General features: G+C 35.0%; 1 protein-coding gene and 1 long non-coding RNA gene across 2 annotated transcripts; both read right to left on the reverse strand.

Annotated features, from left to right (window-relative positions):
• Window positions 1–4,263: 4,263 nt before the first annotated feature.
• Window positions 4,264–5,059, reverse strand: LOC131855857 (nudix hydrolase 2-like). The gene is made up of 3 exons (XM_059215465.1): window positions 5,001–5,059; window positions 4,787–4,895; window positions 4,264–4,700 (listed from the first exon to the last, which is right to left on the reverse strand). Exons 1-3 carry the CDS (start codon window positions 5,057–5,059, stop codon window positions 4,518–4,520), a joined length of 351 nt encoding a protein of 116 aa, XP_059071448.1. The 3' UTR covers window positions 4,264–4,517.
• Window positions 5,060–5,142: 83 nt separating this feature from the next.
• LOC131028374 (uncharacterized) lies at window positions 5,143–6,302 on the reverse strand. Its single transcript, XR_009365081.1, has 3 exons — window positions 6,229–6,302; window positions 5,307–6,154; window positions 5,143–5,199 (listed from the first exon to the last, which is right to left on the reverse strand). It is a non-coding gene; the product is annotated as an uncharacterized LOC131028374 (long non-coding RNA).
• Between the last annotated feature and the right edge of the window lie 9,522 nt (window positions 6,303–15,824).

The raw sequence follows: 15,824 nt of genomic DNA on the forward strand, positions 1-15,824 counted from the left end.
TGGCCCTTACAAAGATTTCGGGTTGTGGAAGATGCAAATAGGAAGGATTAACTAGGTATCAGGTTTAAATATCCTCATCAAACTAAATTTATGGCAATGCCCTTTTTCATGAACGCCCACTAATGCAATTATCGACTATTTATTTCTGATAAGGGGAAGGCATTAAGGAAGGGGTCATACGAGAAGTTCAGGAAGAAACAGGTAAATGTCACCTAGCTAACCATTTTCCTCTGAATCAGGATTTTTACCTTCTGTTCAATATAATTTTCAACTTTTTTTGATAATTTGAAGAATATTCATGCGCTTTTATAGATTGATACAGAATTTGTCCAAGTGGTTGGGTTTAGGTAAGAAAAACTTTCATTACAGAAAGTTGTAACTTGTTTCATGGTTGGTACGAAGAAGGATAAGGTTGAAATAGTAATTTTTAGCTCTCTAATAGTTGTGGGTGCATAAATTGCAGGGATGGTCATAATGCCCCTTTCAAAAAATCTGATCTGCTCTTCGTGTGCATGTTGAGATCTGTTTCTTCTAACATTGTTGTGCAAGATACAAAAATTTCAGCAGCCAAGGTACATGTTTAAGCATATGGTGGTAATTCTATGTCGCTAAATTGGAATTTAATTTGGGTTCAAGCAATTTTTTGTTTTTGTTTTTCAATGGATGGCGATGGAAGAATTTGCATCTCAACCTAAAAACCAACAAAGCAGACTTCTAAAAGATATAATCGGCATGTGTGTTGCCAACATGGAGGGACGATGTAAATGATTTTCGAGCATTAGGATATCGTCTAACTCACGCAAACCCTCTGCTTTTTATTGCGGTGTCGTTGATTCTCAATAATCGGACTTTGCAAATTTGAAAACATAGACAAAATGGATGTCAGCAACTTATTACATCCACTGTAATCAGGGCTAGATATTATTAGTCCTAGTCGTTTAAGTCAATTGGTTTTGTATTTAGAATATTTAGGGATTAATTTTTACTTTACTTGTATTGATTAAAAAATTTATATAAAAATAATAATAGTTTTTGAAAATGAATATTCATCTTTGATAAATTGAGGATGTAAATTTTTCATAAACAATATTTAAGAAATCAATTAATAGTATTTATTGATATTTTTATTGACTAAATTTTGTTTACTATTAGAACTTTCACATAACACAAGATAATTAATAAGTTTTTGTGCAAGACAATATACATGTCTTTGCTCCTCCCATTTTACAAAAATTGACACTAATGTTTAATGCATGGAAGCATATAAAACATTTTAAAACAACATTTCATCGTTCTAAGTTTAGACTTGATGGTTTATAAATAACAACATTTATTATAATACAAATAAAGTCAACATTGTTATTTATACGTATTTAAATTTTGTATCTCAACATTGAGTTAGTAAAGATTCTATTAATATATGATTACATATTCAAATAGAATCAACAATAACAAATCTAAAAGCATTATTCTTTACCAAACAAAATGAAACTTCATAACATTTTATTTAAATTATTTGTATATTATTAAGTACGATAATATATTTATTTAGTATTTATAATAGATTATTGATTATAAAATTTAATCATGTGAAAATTGAAAAACAAAGATATAATGGATGTCAATTACTTCATTAATATATTTATTGAGGTTAGTTCTAGATAATATTAATGCATGCAATTTATGATCCTTTATTATTTATTCTTAGTTTATGTTTGTCAAAAAATTATTAAAATATTTTCATGTAAAAAAGATATTTTATAAAATTAAGATGTAAATTTCTATTTAAAAATATTTAAAACACTAATTAATGATATTTATTAGCAGTCAAGAGAACAAACATCAAATGGTGTATTTTGAAAGTCACCCCGCAACCATTTACCTATAGGACCACCTTGACCAAAAATTATTTCTAGCAAGGACAGAAATCACAAAGTACTAAAGGTGCCAAAAAACCATGTGAACACAAGCCACATAGATCTAAAGAAACCCAAAAGCTTTATGGTAGAAAAAGTATCTAGCCATTCCAAAAAAACACAAAAAATTATACCCAAGAAATGGACTAGCACAAAAACACTCATAGGGTTTTCAAAGGCATCCCTCAACCTTTTACAATAGAAATCACTATAGCAACGACATCCTGGAGCACCTTGATAGGTCCAATGTCATCAGAACCAAGGGAACACAACATGCCCACAAGTAACTGAATATGGCAAGTACTCAAATAACTAGAAGCAATAGAAGCACAAAATACCACCATAGTGAATTTGCAACAACACAGAGTAGAAAATCTGGTAGGAGCATCAAGAGGGTCCACCGAGCAATAAGAACCTTGCTATCCACCAAATGGTCCAACTCATTATAACTAGGAGTAAACTACATCATACAGACCAATGCCATATTAAGAGCAACCTCAATAGGTTCTTCAACATCAATGAGCACAACAAGTCCCCTAAGAAGATCCACCTTGAAAGAATCCTCGATCAAGTTAGCCTTCCAAATTATCGCCAAGGTAAAAACAACCACAGTTAGGTTAGCAAAAGTAGAGAAATAGAAGATTATCCAAACGTCGTACCAACCCAAGCCACAAACTCAATGCGCAAGATACTGATGCACAAAATACCATCCTATAAAGAAAAAGGATTCAAGCCCCACCTGAAGGCACCAACTATGTAAGGAAACACCAAAGAAGGAATAAAAAACAGTTAGACCAAGGAGTTTTGATTTGGAGTTATTATGTAGCCAGCTTATTCTTTGTTGTGTATAATTTTATTCTATAATTTTGTGATTGTTATCTATTTATTGAAGCCATTGGTTCTCTTGAATAAAAAACTTCTACGTGCCTAAAACATACCTCACTGCATGCCTAAAAATAAACTTTTAACTCACAAGTAGAGTTAATTAATATGATAGGAAATGAAAGCCTTTTATTCCAAAGTACAATTTTCTATCTCTGGACAGTATAGACTTTAGATTATGGATTTTGGATAATTGGAGTCTTGTTGCATCTATTATTGAATTTTTAAAATCTACCTTCTCACAAGAATGGATTGTATTTGGTATGAATTCTTTAAACACAAAAATCCTACTAAGGATTGATCCCTTAAGGTGCAGTTAGCAATGGATAAGTAGATTATTGAAACAAAATTGATTCCATGTTTCTATTTCAAAGTAGTATTATAATACAACCAGTCTCACCACACTGTAACTAGCTAATATCAAAGTTTTATGTATAAAAAAAATTAATTAGTCACTAGAGCTTGGTTAGGAATTAGGGGAAGTAAAATAAATTTATTTCTGATACCTAAATCAAAGCAAGTATGTAAAATAAAAAGTTTGAAAATAGTACAGTTGGAGGAGTTTAGGAGTTGGATGCAAATAGACTATGCAAGAAAGGGCAATATATACACTATAGCAAAAAGATATCTATGAAAGCAATAGGTTTTGATACAAAATATAAGGGAATTCTAAATAAATGTAGAAATAACAAGAAAAAAATGTAGACGCGAAGATAAAAAATATTTCACAAATTTCAAGTGTCATATTTTACAGCATAGATAAGAATGCACATCATACATTTTCAAGTAAATCATACGAGGGTAAATTTTAACAATAAAAAAATCATTCATAAAGACAACATATTTCAAGAAAATATCGCCTTTGATAGAGTGCATGGCCACATTTATATGTATAGAAAAGACTATGGTCTGAATTTGGTATAACAAAGATGTAGTAGAAATTTGCATAGATGTATAGTTGGCTATGACCATTAGATAACTAGTTAGCTAAATAGTTATGAATAGTTGTACTCCGCATGAACATTTTGTAAAGCTACTATTTTTTAAAAAGCATCTTCATGCTTCACATGCAATGAAAGAAAGTCGTTAAAGATGAAGTGGAAGTTATCATAAGTGCGTAGTGCCATGTTATTTCAACTGTACAATGTCATTTTTTTAAAGTAAAGTTTGTGTGTGTACACACTATCGTCTAATGATATATTTGGTGACTCTTTTATTTACATCTTAAGAATACAATTTAAGAGTATGAGAAATAATTTTAGAAAGATGATGTATGAGTTCATTTATAATATATTTATATTACATAAAATCAACCATTTATTTATGTATAAGTCCACTAAAGTCTAATTTTAATGTGTAGAAACAAAATAAATCAACAAACAAATAGTTCTTAAGCTCATTTCATAAAAACAAAAGAAATCATAAATATAAATTCTTCAAACATGAAATTGTTACAAATCTTTGTTTCAAATGATCATAGTGTCAAATATACAATACAAATATTTTTCAAATATAATTGAAAAATTTGTATTTATTTCAAAACTTGATTAAAAAAGATATACTCGTCCAACATGTTAACTTAAATATAATATTCTATCGAGGAAATCATTGTTACACGGAGCGTGCTAGGAATATCTAGACATGACTAGGACGAATGTATTGAATGAAATTGCTGAAATCCATTCTATCTTTGTTCTTCAGTTTGCAAATGCCGATAATTTACTCAGAATTAAGGGCAGTGCAGAAGAAAGCAGAGGGTTTGCGCGAGTTGGACGATATCCCAATGCCTGAAAATCCTTCACATTGTCCGTTGACGTTGGCAACACACACGCCGATCATATCTTTTAGGAGTTTGCTTTGCTGATTTTTAGGTTGAGATGCAAATTCTTCTATTGCCATCCACTGAAAATAAAACAAATTTAAGCCCCACTTAAACGATATTGAAGTTATCCAACTGAACGATATTGAAATAATGTTTAAACACGTACCTTGGCTACTGAAATTTCGGTATCTTGCACAACAATATTAGAAGAAAGAGATCTCAACATACACACGAAGAGCAGATCGGATTTTCCGAAAGGGGCATTGTGACCATCCCTGCAGTTCAATCACAACTATTAGAGAGCTAGATCAAACTTATCCTTCTTCGTACAAACTATGAAACAAGTTACAATTTTTTCTAATGATTAAAGTTTTGCTTACCTGAACCCAACCACTTGTACAAATTCTGTATTAATCTGTAAGAGTACATGAAAATACATAAATTATCAAAAAAAAATGTCGGAAATTATATTGAACATAAGGTAAAAATCCTGATTCAGAGGAAAAAGGTGAGGTAAGTGGCATTTACCCCTGTTTCTTCCTGAACTTCTCTTACGGCCCCTTCCTTAATGCCTTCCCCCTATCAGAAACAAATTGCCGATAAGTACATTAGGTATCGTCTTGTAATTTCATGTAAAAACTGCAGGGTCTTGAATTTAGTTTGATGTGGAAATTTAAACCTGATACCTGGTTAATTCTTCCTGTTGGCATCTTCCACAACCCGGAATCTTTGTAAGGGCCACACTTTTCTTGAACTACTAGAACCTATATTGCCATTGTCACGATAATTTATGTAAGGAAAAAAAAACCTCTTCAAACGAACAACCACTCAAAATAGTGAATGTCTTTTCACACTTCACAGTTACATTGCTACGGACAGGAGGAGAATATTAAGCAGAGTAACTACAATATATAAGAACTGGATTACATCTTTACCTCTCCCTCCTCGTTGAATACAAAAGCTGCAACTCCCGCTTGATGTGAAGCATTATCAGGGATGGTGGGGGGAGTTTGAGGGATCCAATGCACTAACATCACATATGAAGGCTCTGCGTGGTGGTACCCAAATCCCACCTGTAATCCACCAATCAGTATTGAAGCCTAGCCAAATGGGTTGGAGGGAAAAAAACGTCGATGGTAGCAGCGATGTTTTGAAAAACTGACCTCAATCGCAACGGGTACTAGTTTCGCCTGTTCCTTGGGAACTTTAATCCACACCACCTTCTTTCCCTATATACCCAACAAGTATGATGAATTGAGGGTACTATTTATTATTGTCTTGAGGGATATGTATTTAGAGTTAACAAAGCAGTAAGCCCTGACCTGGCGTGCCCATTGAGAAAGTGATGCCTTCAGTGAAGCTGCAAAACGACAAGCATCGTTCTGCATATTCTCTGTGTCAACAATTACACCATCATATCTATCTTCATGGGCTTTGAGCACTTCACATATTTCGTTCAAAACTGTTTCAACATCATTAGTGGTAGCCGAAACCTCGTTCGTTGGGAATGCCATTGTGCAGTGTAAGCAGCGACCTGCCAAAAAATAGTTCAATACCTAGCACAATGAAATGAAAAGGAACCATAGTGGTGCAGGAAGAGATGCTAACCTTCTGAGTAGCTCTGTGAGCAAGATTGAATTTGGCTACTTCCTAACAGACTAAATTAAATTAGTAGTGCAATAGTAATATGTTGTAGAGGGGGGAAGTGTATATATATATATTATTGGCAACAATGAGAGGAGGTTTCTGGGATTTCAGACGAATTCTTCTGCGCTGTTAACAACCAACTACCGCTGCCCTTCCTTACAACGTAAGCGTTACACAAACCAAAAAGGAAAACTGAAAACTTGTATGCAAAGCAACGACAAATAGGGAAAAACTTTATCTTAAAAAATTCTACGGACACGCAAATGATTTATTAGCTTTCTTCGTAAATTCGCAGAGGGGCTATCGAAACTTCTTGTTGATGAAGTAGTATGCTGCGCTAGGGACAAGTATGCTATCGAAACTTCTTGGTAATGAACAACTATGCTGCTACGTCTTAGTAATAATAATACAGAGAAGCGCGTGACCATCTCACAATAAAAAATTCAAAGGCTGAAGGCAAAGCAAATTCAGATTCCGATACACTGATTAATGAAGCAGTAAGCGTTTAACCCTACCGCGCAGCTTCTTGGGACTCTCCCAGTTCGTTCCGCTCGCGACCTTCGTATTTTATTAACTTTCAATATACGACGACTATTTGTTCACGTTGACCTTTTTTAACAAAAATAAAAATAAATATTCTAAAAGAGATTTGAGGTTTCCTTGTCCCCATTTTTTTCCACCACACCATTCATTGTTGCTTCCTTTATCCCCAGATTTTCCCATTACATCACATCATCTATCTTTCATTTTTTCACTCGAAATTTCAATCCTAGTTGTCCTCATTTATATTTTTTGTTGAAAGATTTAATTTCTCTCACTAATGAAATGTAGCCATTAAATGAGAAAGACAAAATATATACACAAAATCTTGTTAATAGAAAAATATTCTAGAAGGAACAAAATAAAGTTAAAATAAAAAAATATTAAATATATGATCAAGTCGGTCTTGATTGTAGAATCATCTATATAATCTCTAAATTCAAAAGACTTCTATATATTCAGGCTTTTGTAATGATTTCAGGCATTAGGTATTAGTTGATGAAGATGATGAAGTGATCAAGAGGATGTGAATGTTGTAGAGTTTAGAGTATTTGTAATATTTATAATCAACGGATGTGTTGTAGCATGCTCAAGAGTTTTGGTAGGACTTTGTGTTTCCTTTAAACGACATCGATCATGTCCTTTTGTTTTGGTTTCTTCGCCATTGGAATTACAATCATAATTTTTCTTATACATCTTACAATCTCATAAAAACTCTTAAACATCTCACAAAGAAAAGATGATCTTACATACCATACTACAATTTTCAAGTGACATGATTTATTTTTGTCATGCCCAAAGAATCTCAAGATTCCTTCCAGTCAGGGTGCCCATTTCCATTTGGCCCCATAAACACAACGTATTATAATATTAAATCAATACAATTTATACTTGGATTCACTAGACATAAAACATGAAATCCTAACTTTAAGCATACTTTCCCATGGTGAATGAAACCTACTCTTTGTTCCACAAGTGGTGTTAGCTAATTGAACACTCGCTAATATATAACAAAAAAGTTGCAATCATACAAATAATAATATATTGCACTTATTTCTTATATAATTCAACAAAATATTTTATCTTAAAGCATCAAATGATGCTCTCTCACCATCTATGGGTGGTCTAGCATAATATGTGAATTCTTTGTTTGAAATTACTGCTTTAGTAAGTGTCTCCTCTCCAAGTGACTGTACTTTAGGTGAAGCTTAGGATAGAGTGTCCAACAAAGTTTAACATCCGATTGTTTCCATGCAATACTTGTTACAGAGTATTTATTTGTTTTCAGAAAGGGTCAACGCGAACAAATAGTCGTAGCATATATGGAATGTCAATAAAATACGGAGAGTCGCAATCGAAACCTGCGTGGCAAGGTTAAACGCTTACTGCTTCGTTATCACTGTTTCAGCCTTCGAATATTTAGTCACGCGCTTTTCTGTTTTCTTATTGTTATTATTGAAACGTAGTACCTAGCGCGCTTACTTGTTCACTAACAAGAAGTTTCAATAGCCTTTCTGCGAATTTCTGATAAGTTTTTCAGGTATCCAATTCCATTATTGCTACGGTTACGCTGTAAGGAAGGGTAGCGGTAGTTAGTTGTTACCCGCGCCGAAGCATTCGTCTGAAATCCCAGAAACTTTCTCTAGTTGTTGCCACGATTTTATATATATATATAAACTCTACCACATACTATTATTGCACTGGCGCTGATTTAATTCAATCTGTTTTGCACACGATTTGGAAATAGGAAGAAGCCAAATTCAATCCTGCTCGCAGGGGTACTCAGAAGCCAAATTCAATTTGCATCGCTAGTTATTGAATATTTTTTTGGCGGGTGGTGTTTACACTGCACAATGGCATTCCCAACAAACGAGGTTTCGGCTACCACTAATGATGTTGACACTGTTTTGTACGAAATATGTGAAGTGCTCAAAGCCCAGGAAGACAGATATGATGGTGTGGTTGTTGACATTGGGAATATGCAAAACGATGCTACTCGTTTTGCAGCTTCGCTCAGGGCATCACTTTCTCATTGGGCACGCCAGGTCAGTGTTTACTGCTTTGTTAACTCTAAATACAAATCTCTCAAGACATTAGTAAGTAAGTGCACATTTCTTATCATGGGAATGTAGCAAGCTTTGGATAGCAATGTGAGTTGAGAAACACAAGGGTTAAGGTGATAGCATAGTCTTTTTATACATGATTTTATGTGGTTTCCTTAGTTCCTATAGTCATTACCTACACTTTCTCATCATATTTTGCCCATTACCTGCTACAACTAGTATTTTTTGTCGTTGTCACCTACTTTTCTTAGCATTTCACATACACTAATGTTACAATATATTACATTATGTTACAAAAGTGTAAGTTATGTCAACATGCTCCTTTGATCCAATCTTCACCCAATATGATCCAAATTAGGAGGTTTTGTACAATGTTTATTTGTTGATAAGTCTTTGGCCAATGTATGTTTGGATGGGGTTTGATTGGTTTTTGTTTTTGTTTGGTTTGGTTTTGAAGTTTGAGCAAGATTCTTGAATATTTTGTAAAAGAGATTGTTGATTTAACATAACAAAATGCATAACACATAAGGAAGATAAACGAGGACTTTCATTTTTGCTTAAAAGAGCAATGAACATACCATTAACATGTGCTCATAGGTTTGATGTAAAATTCCAGCCAATAAAAATATAGAAATCAACTCCAAATAATGGTAAAAGCCTAAACAGACTCTAAGGTTTGAAATCTTTCATCCCAAAATGTAGCAGCTGACTAAAATAGAGTTGGAAATAGATAGTAATGGCCTCTAGAAGGTTCGCCCTGCAACCAATTGTAGAAAATATGCCCTCAAACTGATTGATTTGCTCATAAATCCTCAAAGAAGGCTGCCATATGTACACTGAAGTCGTATTTTGATGGAAATTGATACCCTGAGAGATGGGTTTTCATCCAAATCGCTCATATCTTCTAGAAGTTGGCGTTCCTAGAAGCCCAAAACTGTTGAAACCCTCATGCAAGCTGTTGATTTGAGATTGGAGAGGTAAGAATGAATCCAAATAATAGACAAAATGCCTTTTCATCTATTTTGGGGTTACTATTTGGCCTTAAAATCATAAAATATCCTTGAGGGTCTAATTTCTCATTGTGAACTTGGCCCCCTTTTAAAAAACAACTGAAGTTACTAGGATGGGGGGCACTTTTTACTATTCATCTTATGTTTCTCTATTACTATTCACATAGGGCCAACTTTAATATTTCAATTTTAACCATGGATTCAACCCCAAAACTCCAATCTAAAAGGCCCAAAAAGCTCCCTACTGAGTTCCACAATCCCTAATTGGGTCCCCAAACCACACTTCTGACCTACAGGACCCCTAATAGTAGGCCAACCTCAGCTCAAGTTTAAGATGCCTAAGGAAGGGACATTATAGTCCTCCCTTCCTGAGATTGCTTGCCCTCAAGCAAACACCAAACAACTCGTTTCTCCACTCTAATTAAAATACTCAAGCACCACAAACCACATGAAGCAACATATTGGAATCCATATGGAATAATGTACCAAGCAAATCAATATCTAGATCCCATACCAAAATGAAAAATTTGTTGTAGAAGATGAAGTAGGGGAATATCAAATGATCACCATGAAGTAACCATACAAGCATGTAGAATACCAAAACAATGTGAAAGCGAACCCCCACATGCCAATGAACCAACATAAATGGCCACTCAACTTCGCTATCATAACTTTGATCAACAATACATGAGATATCAAACCTGTCAACAAACCAATGCCAATCAACAAAAATAACCACACACTCCAACTCTATCCCGAAGGTATATCTCCAAACACTCTCATACCACTGGGAAACTGATGTAGACAATGAAAAGTCTGGATATGCCATATGATTCCAACTAGGACAGTCACTAGTCCATAAGGAATCGAAGAATATGAAGTCACCAATCAACAAAGATATCACTGCCATATCAAGTGAAATAGGTGACAAACTCAAAAGTGAAGTATGTATGCCAACACTGCTCAACACAAACAGCTCTTGAGTGGCTGGCCCACTAAGAAAAAAATCAACAAAATCACTATCATCACTGAGAGAATGAGCAAATACTTCAAATGGAAACTTTGAATTAAGCAACTCATGTCTCTCATCATCAAATGAAAGGTGAAAATCGCAAACATGTTGAAGATTGATCTTGGCTTGTTGAGCCAATAACATGGCTTGCCTTGCCCTTTCTAGCCAATCATCATTCATTATTTGGGTCTGAGTTATATCAGTTGATCTAAAGTTTCTAAACCCACTCCTAAAATGAGATATACCATGTGACTTATCATGACCAAAGCATTCTTCATGAATACCCACCATAATAGAATTATTATGACTCATTTCCCAATGATTAGGAGTGCCAACATCATGAAAAGGGGAGGATAAATCACTGTTCTTATAAGTCAACGAATGAGGACTTAATTGTTCCCTTGTATTCATACCTTTAGATTCATCAAGCATATTGGCTACATCAAGGGTTGGTTTTAAAGATATAACTACTAAAGTTACCAAAGCATGATGCAATTCCTTTGTACCAATGAGTTTTTTGAATGTATACCTTTATTAAGTCCCATTGCCAAGAATGAAGTATCATCACATGAAGATATTATATCGCCACTAGCACCATGTACCAAAGTTTTCATGTTATGAGTATAAGGAGATATATTGTTGCTGTCATAAATGGAATTATAATCCGATTTATCCCCATACCTCCAATTGGTATTATCATCATCAAGATATGCTTGCGTACACTTGGCTGCCACAATTTTTGGGTTATCATTATTGGTAGCCTTTCTTGAGACATGGACCAGCTAGGACTCGAACCTAGGACCTTCCATATGTTGTTGGAGTGCTCTACCACTGAGCTATTGGCCCCTCTTGGACCAGTCCATCATCGATCCGGGTGTGGCTTATTTCCAACACCAACACCCCCTCCTTAAGCCACACCTCTCGTGTGCTTGGGGCTCCTAGCCTGGACCTAGCACTGATACCATGTTGAGACATGGACCAGCTAGGACTCAAACCTAGGACCTTCCATACGATGTTGGAGTGCTCTACCACTGAGCTACTGGCCCCTCTTGGACTAGTCCATCGTCGGTCTGGGTGTGGCTTATTTCCAACACCAACAGCCTTCAACACAATTTGTTTACTTCTATAGGTAAACTCAAGCTCCATGTTGTCTTCTTCCCTAACCAATTATGTCTTCCAAGTGTGATCAAGGAATGATATAATTATGAAACAAAGACACAATGCCCAACCTTGCATGCAATGGGGTTCTTTAATTCTTATCACATGCTCTTGCATAACAAGATGAATGAAACCATGTAAAAATGGGAGATGGTTAATCATCATCATGAGACCCACCTTTATTTTGTACCTTCCAAGTTTGCCTTCATAGATGCTTTCATAGCTTGTTGTCCAAAGGTGCATGATATACTGAAAACTCCCCTCATGAGCTATCAAATTTATCACCTCAAAGTTGTTGTTATAAATTAGATCGGCAACTAAAATGAACTCAATGATGTATGCATAACCATGCATAAGAAAGAAACCCATCTCATACACCTTACCTATTGAGTAAATGTGTCTCCACACTCTCCAATCCAACCCATAAACTGAGGTAGACCTAGATAAATCTAGAAATACAATGTATAACAACGTAGGACAGCCATGTGTCAACCATGAATCCATGAAAATTATGTCACATCCCAACCAATAAACAGCTGCATAAGCATATGAAATAGGTGATAAATCCATAGTTGTATTGTAGTTATCTCCCTTAATACCCAAAGTCAACGAATGAGTGGTTGATCCACTAAACATGTAACCCATTAAATCATGATACACCTTATTAAAATTGCCAATATCAACTAAAAACTTAGAATTTTGGATGTTAGACAACTCTTGCTTCTCATCATTTATGGAGCCGTGTGAATCAAACTCTTGTTGAAGGTGAAGCTTGGCTTGATGAGCCATCAATTGGGCATTCCTTGCCTTCACTTGCCAACCCTCTTCCATTCTTTGCAACTGATTTAATGTTATTGTCCCTAAGTTTACAAATTCACTCCTCTCATAGGATGCATTATCACAAATATTATGTCTAACCTTTGCATCTTTTACCCCATTAATTGGAGAGCCCATAGCACTTACTTTTTCATGAAAATAGGCAGCTAACTCATGGGTATATAGAGATATAGTGTTGCGGTCCTTAATCGGGGATTCAAGATTGATTGCACCCTTTCTTTCGGTGCTTTGTAAGTCTTCAATATTAGAGTACACTTGCATACACTTGGCATCCCAAACTTGTAGCATTTCATGTCTTGAAGCCAAGTCATTATCATGCGCCATCGATTTATCACAAATTGATTCATGCCCTTCTTCAACTGCTGATATAAAATTAGATTGTTGGCAATTTGAAGTTTCAACCTTTACCTCATTCTTGTGAATCCACTCACTAATGTCTACCATGCTACATTTCTTGTCACCACTATCCCTCTTGGATTTGTGCCCATGTGATGTCACAATATTGTTGTCCGGACTCAAAGAACCAAAATTATGCTCATACCTTTCCAAGGTGTCTTTATTGCTCTTTCTTTTATCTTTTTGAAGGAAGATGGTTCCTCCATGAGTGTTGGCCTATGAGGTGTGACCTGATGCAAGTAACATAAATTTCTAGCTGCTAAAGTTGATCTATCTTTCATTACAAACCAAACATTATCAAGTTGTAAGATCTTATTATTAGGGAATCTCTTAGTCTCTATAGTCAATTGTCTGATACAAAATGCCTCATATGATCTTAGCAATTGTTCTTTCATTGTAGATAATGCATGTTTAATGAAAACAAAATCAATAATGTCTCCTTCTACACAAATGGGTATAATAGTAGTGGTTGGTCCACCAAGTGCGTGTCCATTATCATCATAGTTTTGAACCTTGAAAGAACTCTCTAAAAGAGGAAACTCATGATCCTCATGATGCAAACTAGATAAACATTCTGAACTTTCTAAATTATACCCCTTCCCTTGTTCACACACAACATGTTCTTCTTGTTTGTTTACCTCAAGAAGGTCTTCCTTTGCATGCTCCACTTGTATACATTCTTCTCTTGGAAGAAATAATGATCTAATGTATGATTCCCTTTGTTTCCTTGCATTATCTAGCCGATTGCATAGTTCCTTGCCTCTTGTAGATGTTGTCTTGCTTGGGCAGCAAGCATCTTTGCCTTCTTAGCTCTTTGTAACCACCCATCACACATATCTTGTGTCCTTTTAACATCTTCCATGTTATGATGTACAAGGTTAGAACCTTTGTGGCTTGAATCCACAATATATACTTCATGTTTGACTCCTAAATCTAGAGTGCCATGTTTCGGTTTTTCTTCATGTGTAGGAATTTTGTCATCATAGGAATGAACTATCACACTAGAAGATGCATTGTGATCACCTAAAGAATCCATACCATTATTATCCATACTAATCTCACGCCATACATCAAGGGGAGCCATGCTTATCTCTCCTATAAAGTCTTCTTATGGATCTTCATGCAAAAATGATGAAGCCTCATGTGAGTCATTCCCCAATGCTATCCTTTTATCTTCAAGAACCAGATTTGCATGCTTATCAAATTCTTCATGTAGATTTCTGCATACTTCATTTGAATAATATTTCCTCTTACAGTGGTGATTTGAACTTATAGATACCAACTCATCATCATCATCTTCGGATATACCCATAAATTGTGTGAAGGAAAGGAAGTAACATATCTTCTTAGGAAGGGGGCAATACTTATGATAGTTGTTCATAATTGCATCATTTGTTGCCATGGCATGAGGTCTCTTAATTGACCTTGTAGATGGAGATGAACTCAAACCAAACTGAGGTGAAAAGAACTGATCTTTACCCAACAGGTTGGCAAGATCATGGCTCTGATACTACTGAAAGATCCCCAATCCAATTTTCACCCAATCTAATCCAAATTAAGAGGTTTTGTGCAATGCTTATTTGATGCTAAGTCTTTGGTCGGTGTATGTTTGGATGGGGTTTGACTGGTTTTTGTTTTTGTTTGGTTTGGTTTTGAAGTTTAAGCAAGATTCTTGAATATTGTGTAAAAGAGATTGTTGATTTAAAATAATAAAATGCATAACACATAAGGAAGATAAACAAGAACTTTCTTTTTTGCTTAAAAGAGCAATGAACATACCATTAACATGTGCTCATAGGTCTAATGTAAAAGTCCAGCCAATAAAAATATAGAAATCAGCTCCAAATAATGGTAAAACCCTAAATAGACTCTAGGGTTTGAAATCCTTCATCCCAAAATGTAGTGGCTAACTAAAATAGAGTTGGATTTAGATAGTAATGACCTCTAGAAGGTCTACCCTGCAACCAATTGTAGAAAATCTACCCTCAAACTGATAGATCTGCTCATAAATCCTCAAAGAAGGTTGTCATATGTACATTGAAGTTGTATTCTGATGGAAATCGATACCCTAAGATATGGGTTTTCGTCCAAATCTCCCAAATCTTCCAGAAGTTGGCGTTCCTAGAAGCCCAAAGCTATTGAAACCCTCATGCAAACTTTTGATTTGAAATTGGAGAGGTAAGAATAAATCCAAGTAATAAACAAAATGTCTTTTTATTTATTTTGGGGCTACTATTTGGCCTTAAAATCATAAAATATCTTTGAGGGTCTAATTTCTCATTGTGAACTTGGCCCCCTTTTAAAAAACAACTCAAGTTACTAGGATGGGGGACACTTTTTACTATTCATCTTATGTTTCTATGTTACTATTCACATAAGACAACTTTAATATTTCAATTTTAACCATGGATTCAACCCCAGAACTCCAATCTAAAAGGCCCAAAAAGCTCCCTGTTGAGTTTCACAACCCTTGATTGGGTCCCCAAACCACACTGTTGACCTACGAGACCCTAATAGTAAGCCAACCTTCGCTCAAGTCTA

The sequence above is a fragment of the Cryptomeria japonica genome, unplaced genomic scaffold (assembly GCF_030272615.1).
Source record: "Cryptomeria japonica unplaced genomic scaffold, Sugi_1.0 HiC_scaffold_146, whole genome shotgun sequence".
Lineage (NCBI taxonomy): Eukaryota > Viridiplantae > Streptophyta > Pinopsida > Cupressales > Cupressaceae > Cryptomeria > Cryptomeria japonica.

Bases quoted from the DNA above. Each gene is read 5' to 3' on its own strand.
- LOC131855857 (XM_059215465.1), bottom strand. From the start codon at position 5,059: ATGTATTTTCATGTACTCTTACAGATTAATACAGAATTTGTACAAGTG. The intron at 4,896-5,000 runs GTAAGCAAAACT...ATTGAACTGCAG, and splicing joins GTACAAGTGGTTGGGTTCAG to GGATGGTCACAATGCCCCTT. The intron at 4,701-4,786 runs GTACGTGTTTAA...TTTTATTTTCAG, and splicing joins CCGAAATTTCAGTAGCCAAG to TGGATGGCAATAGAAGAATT.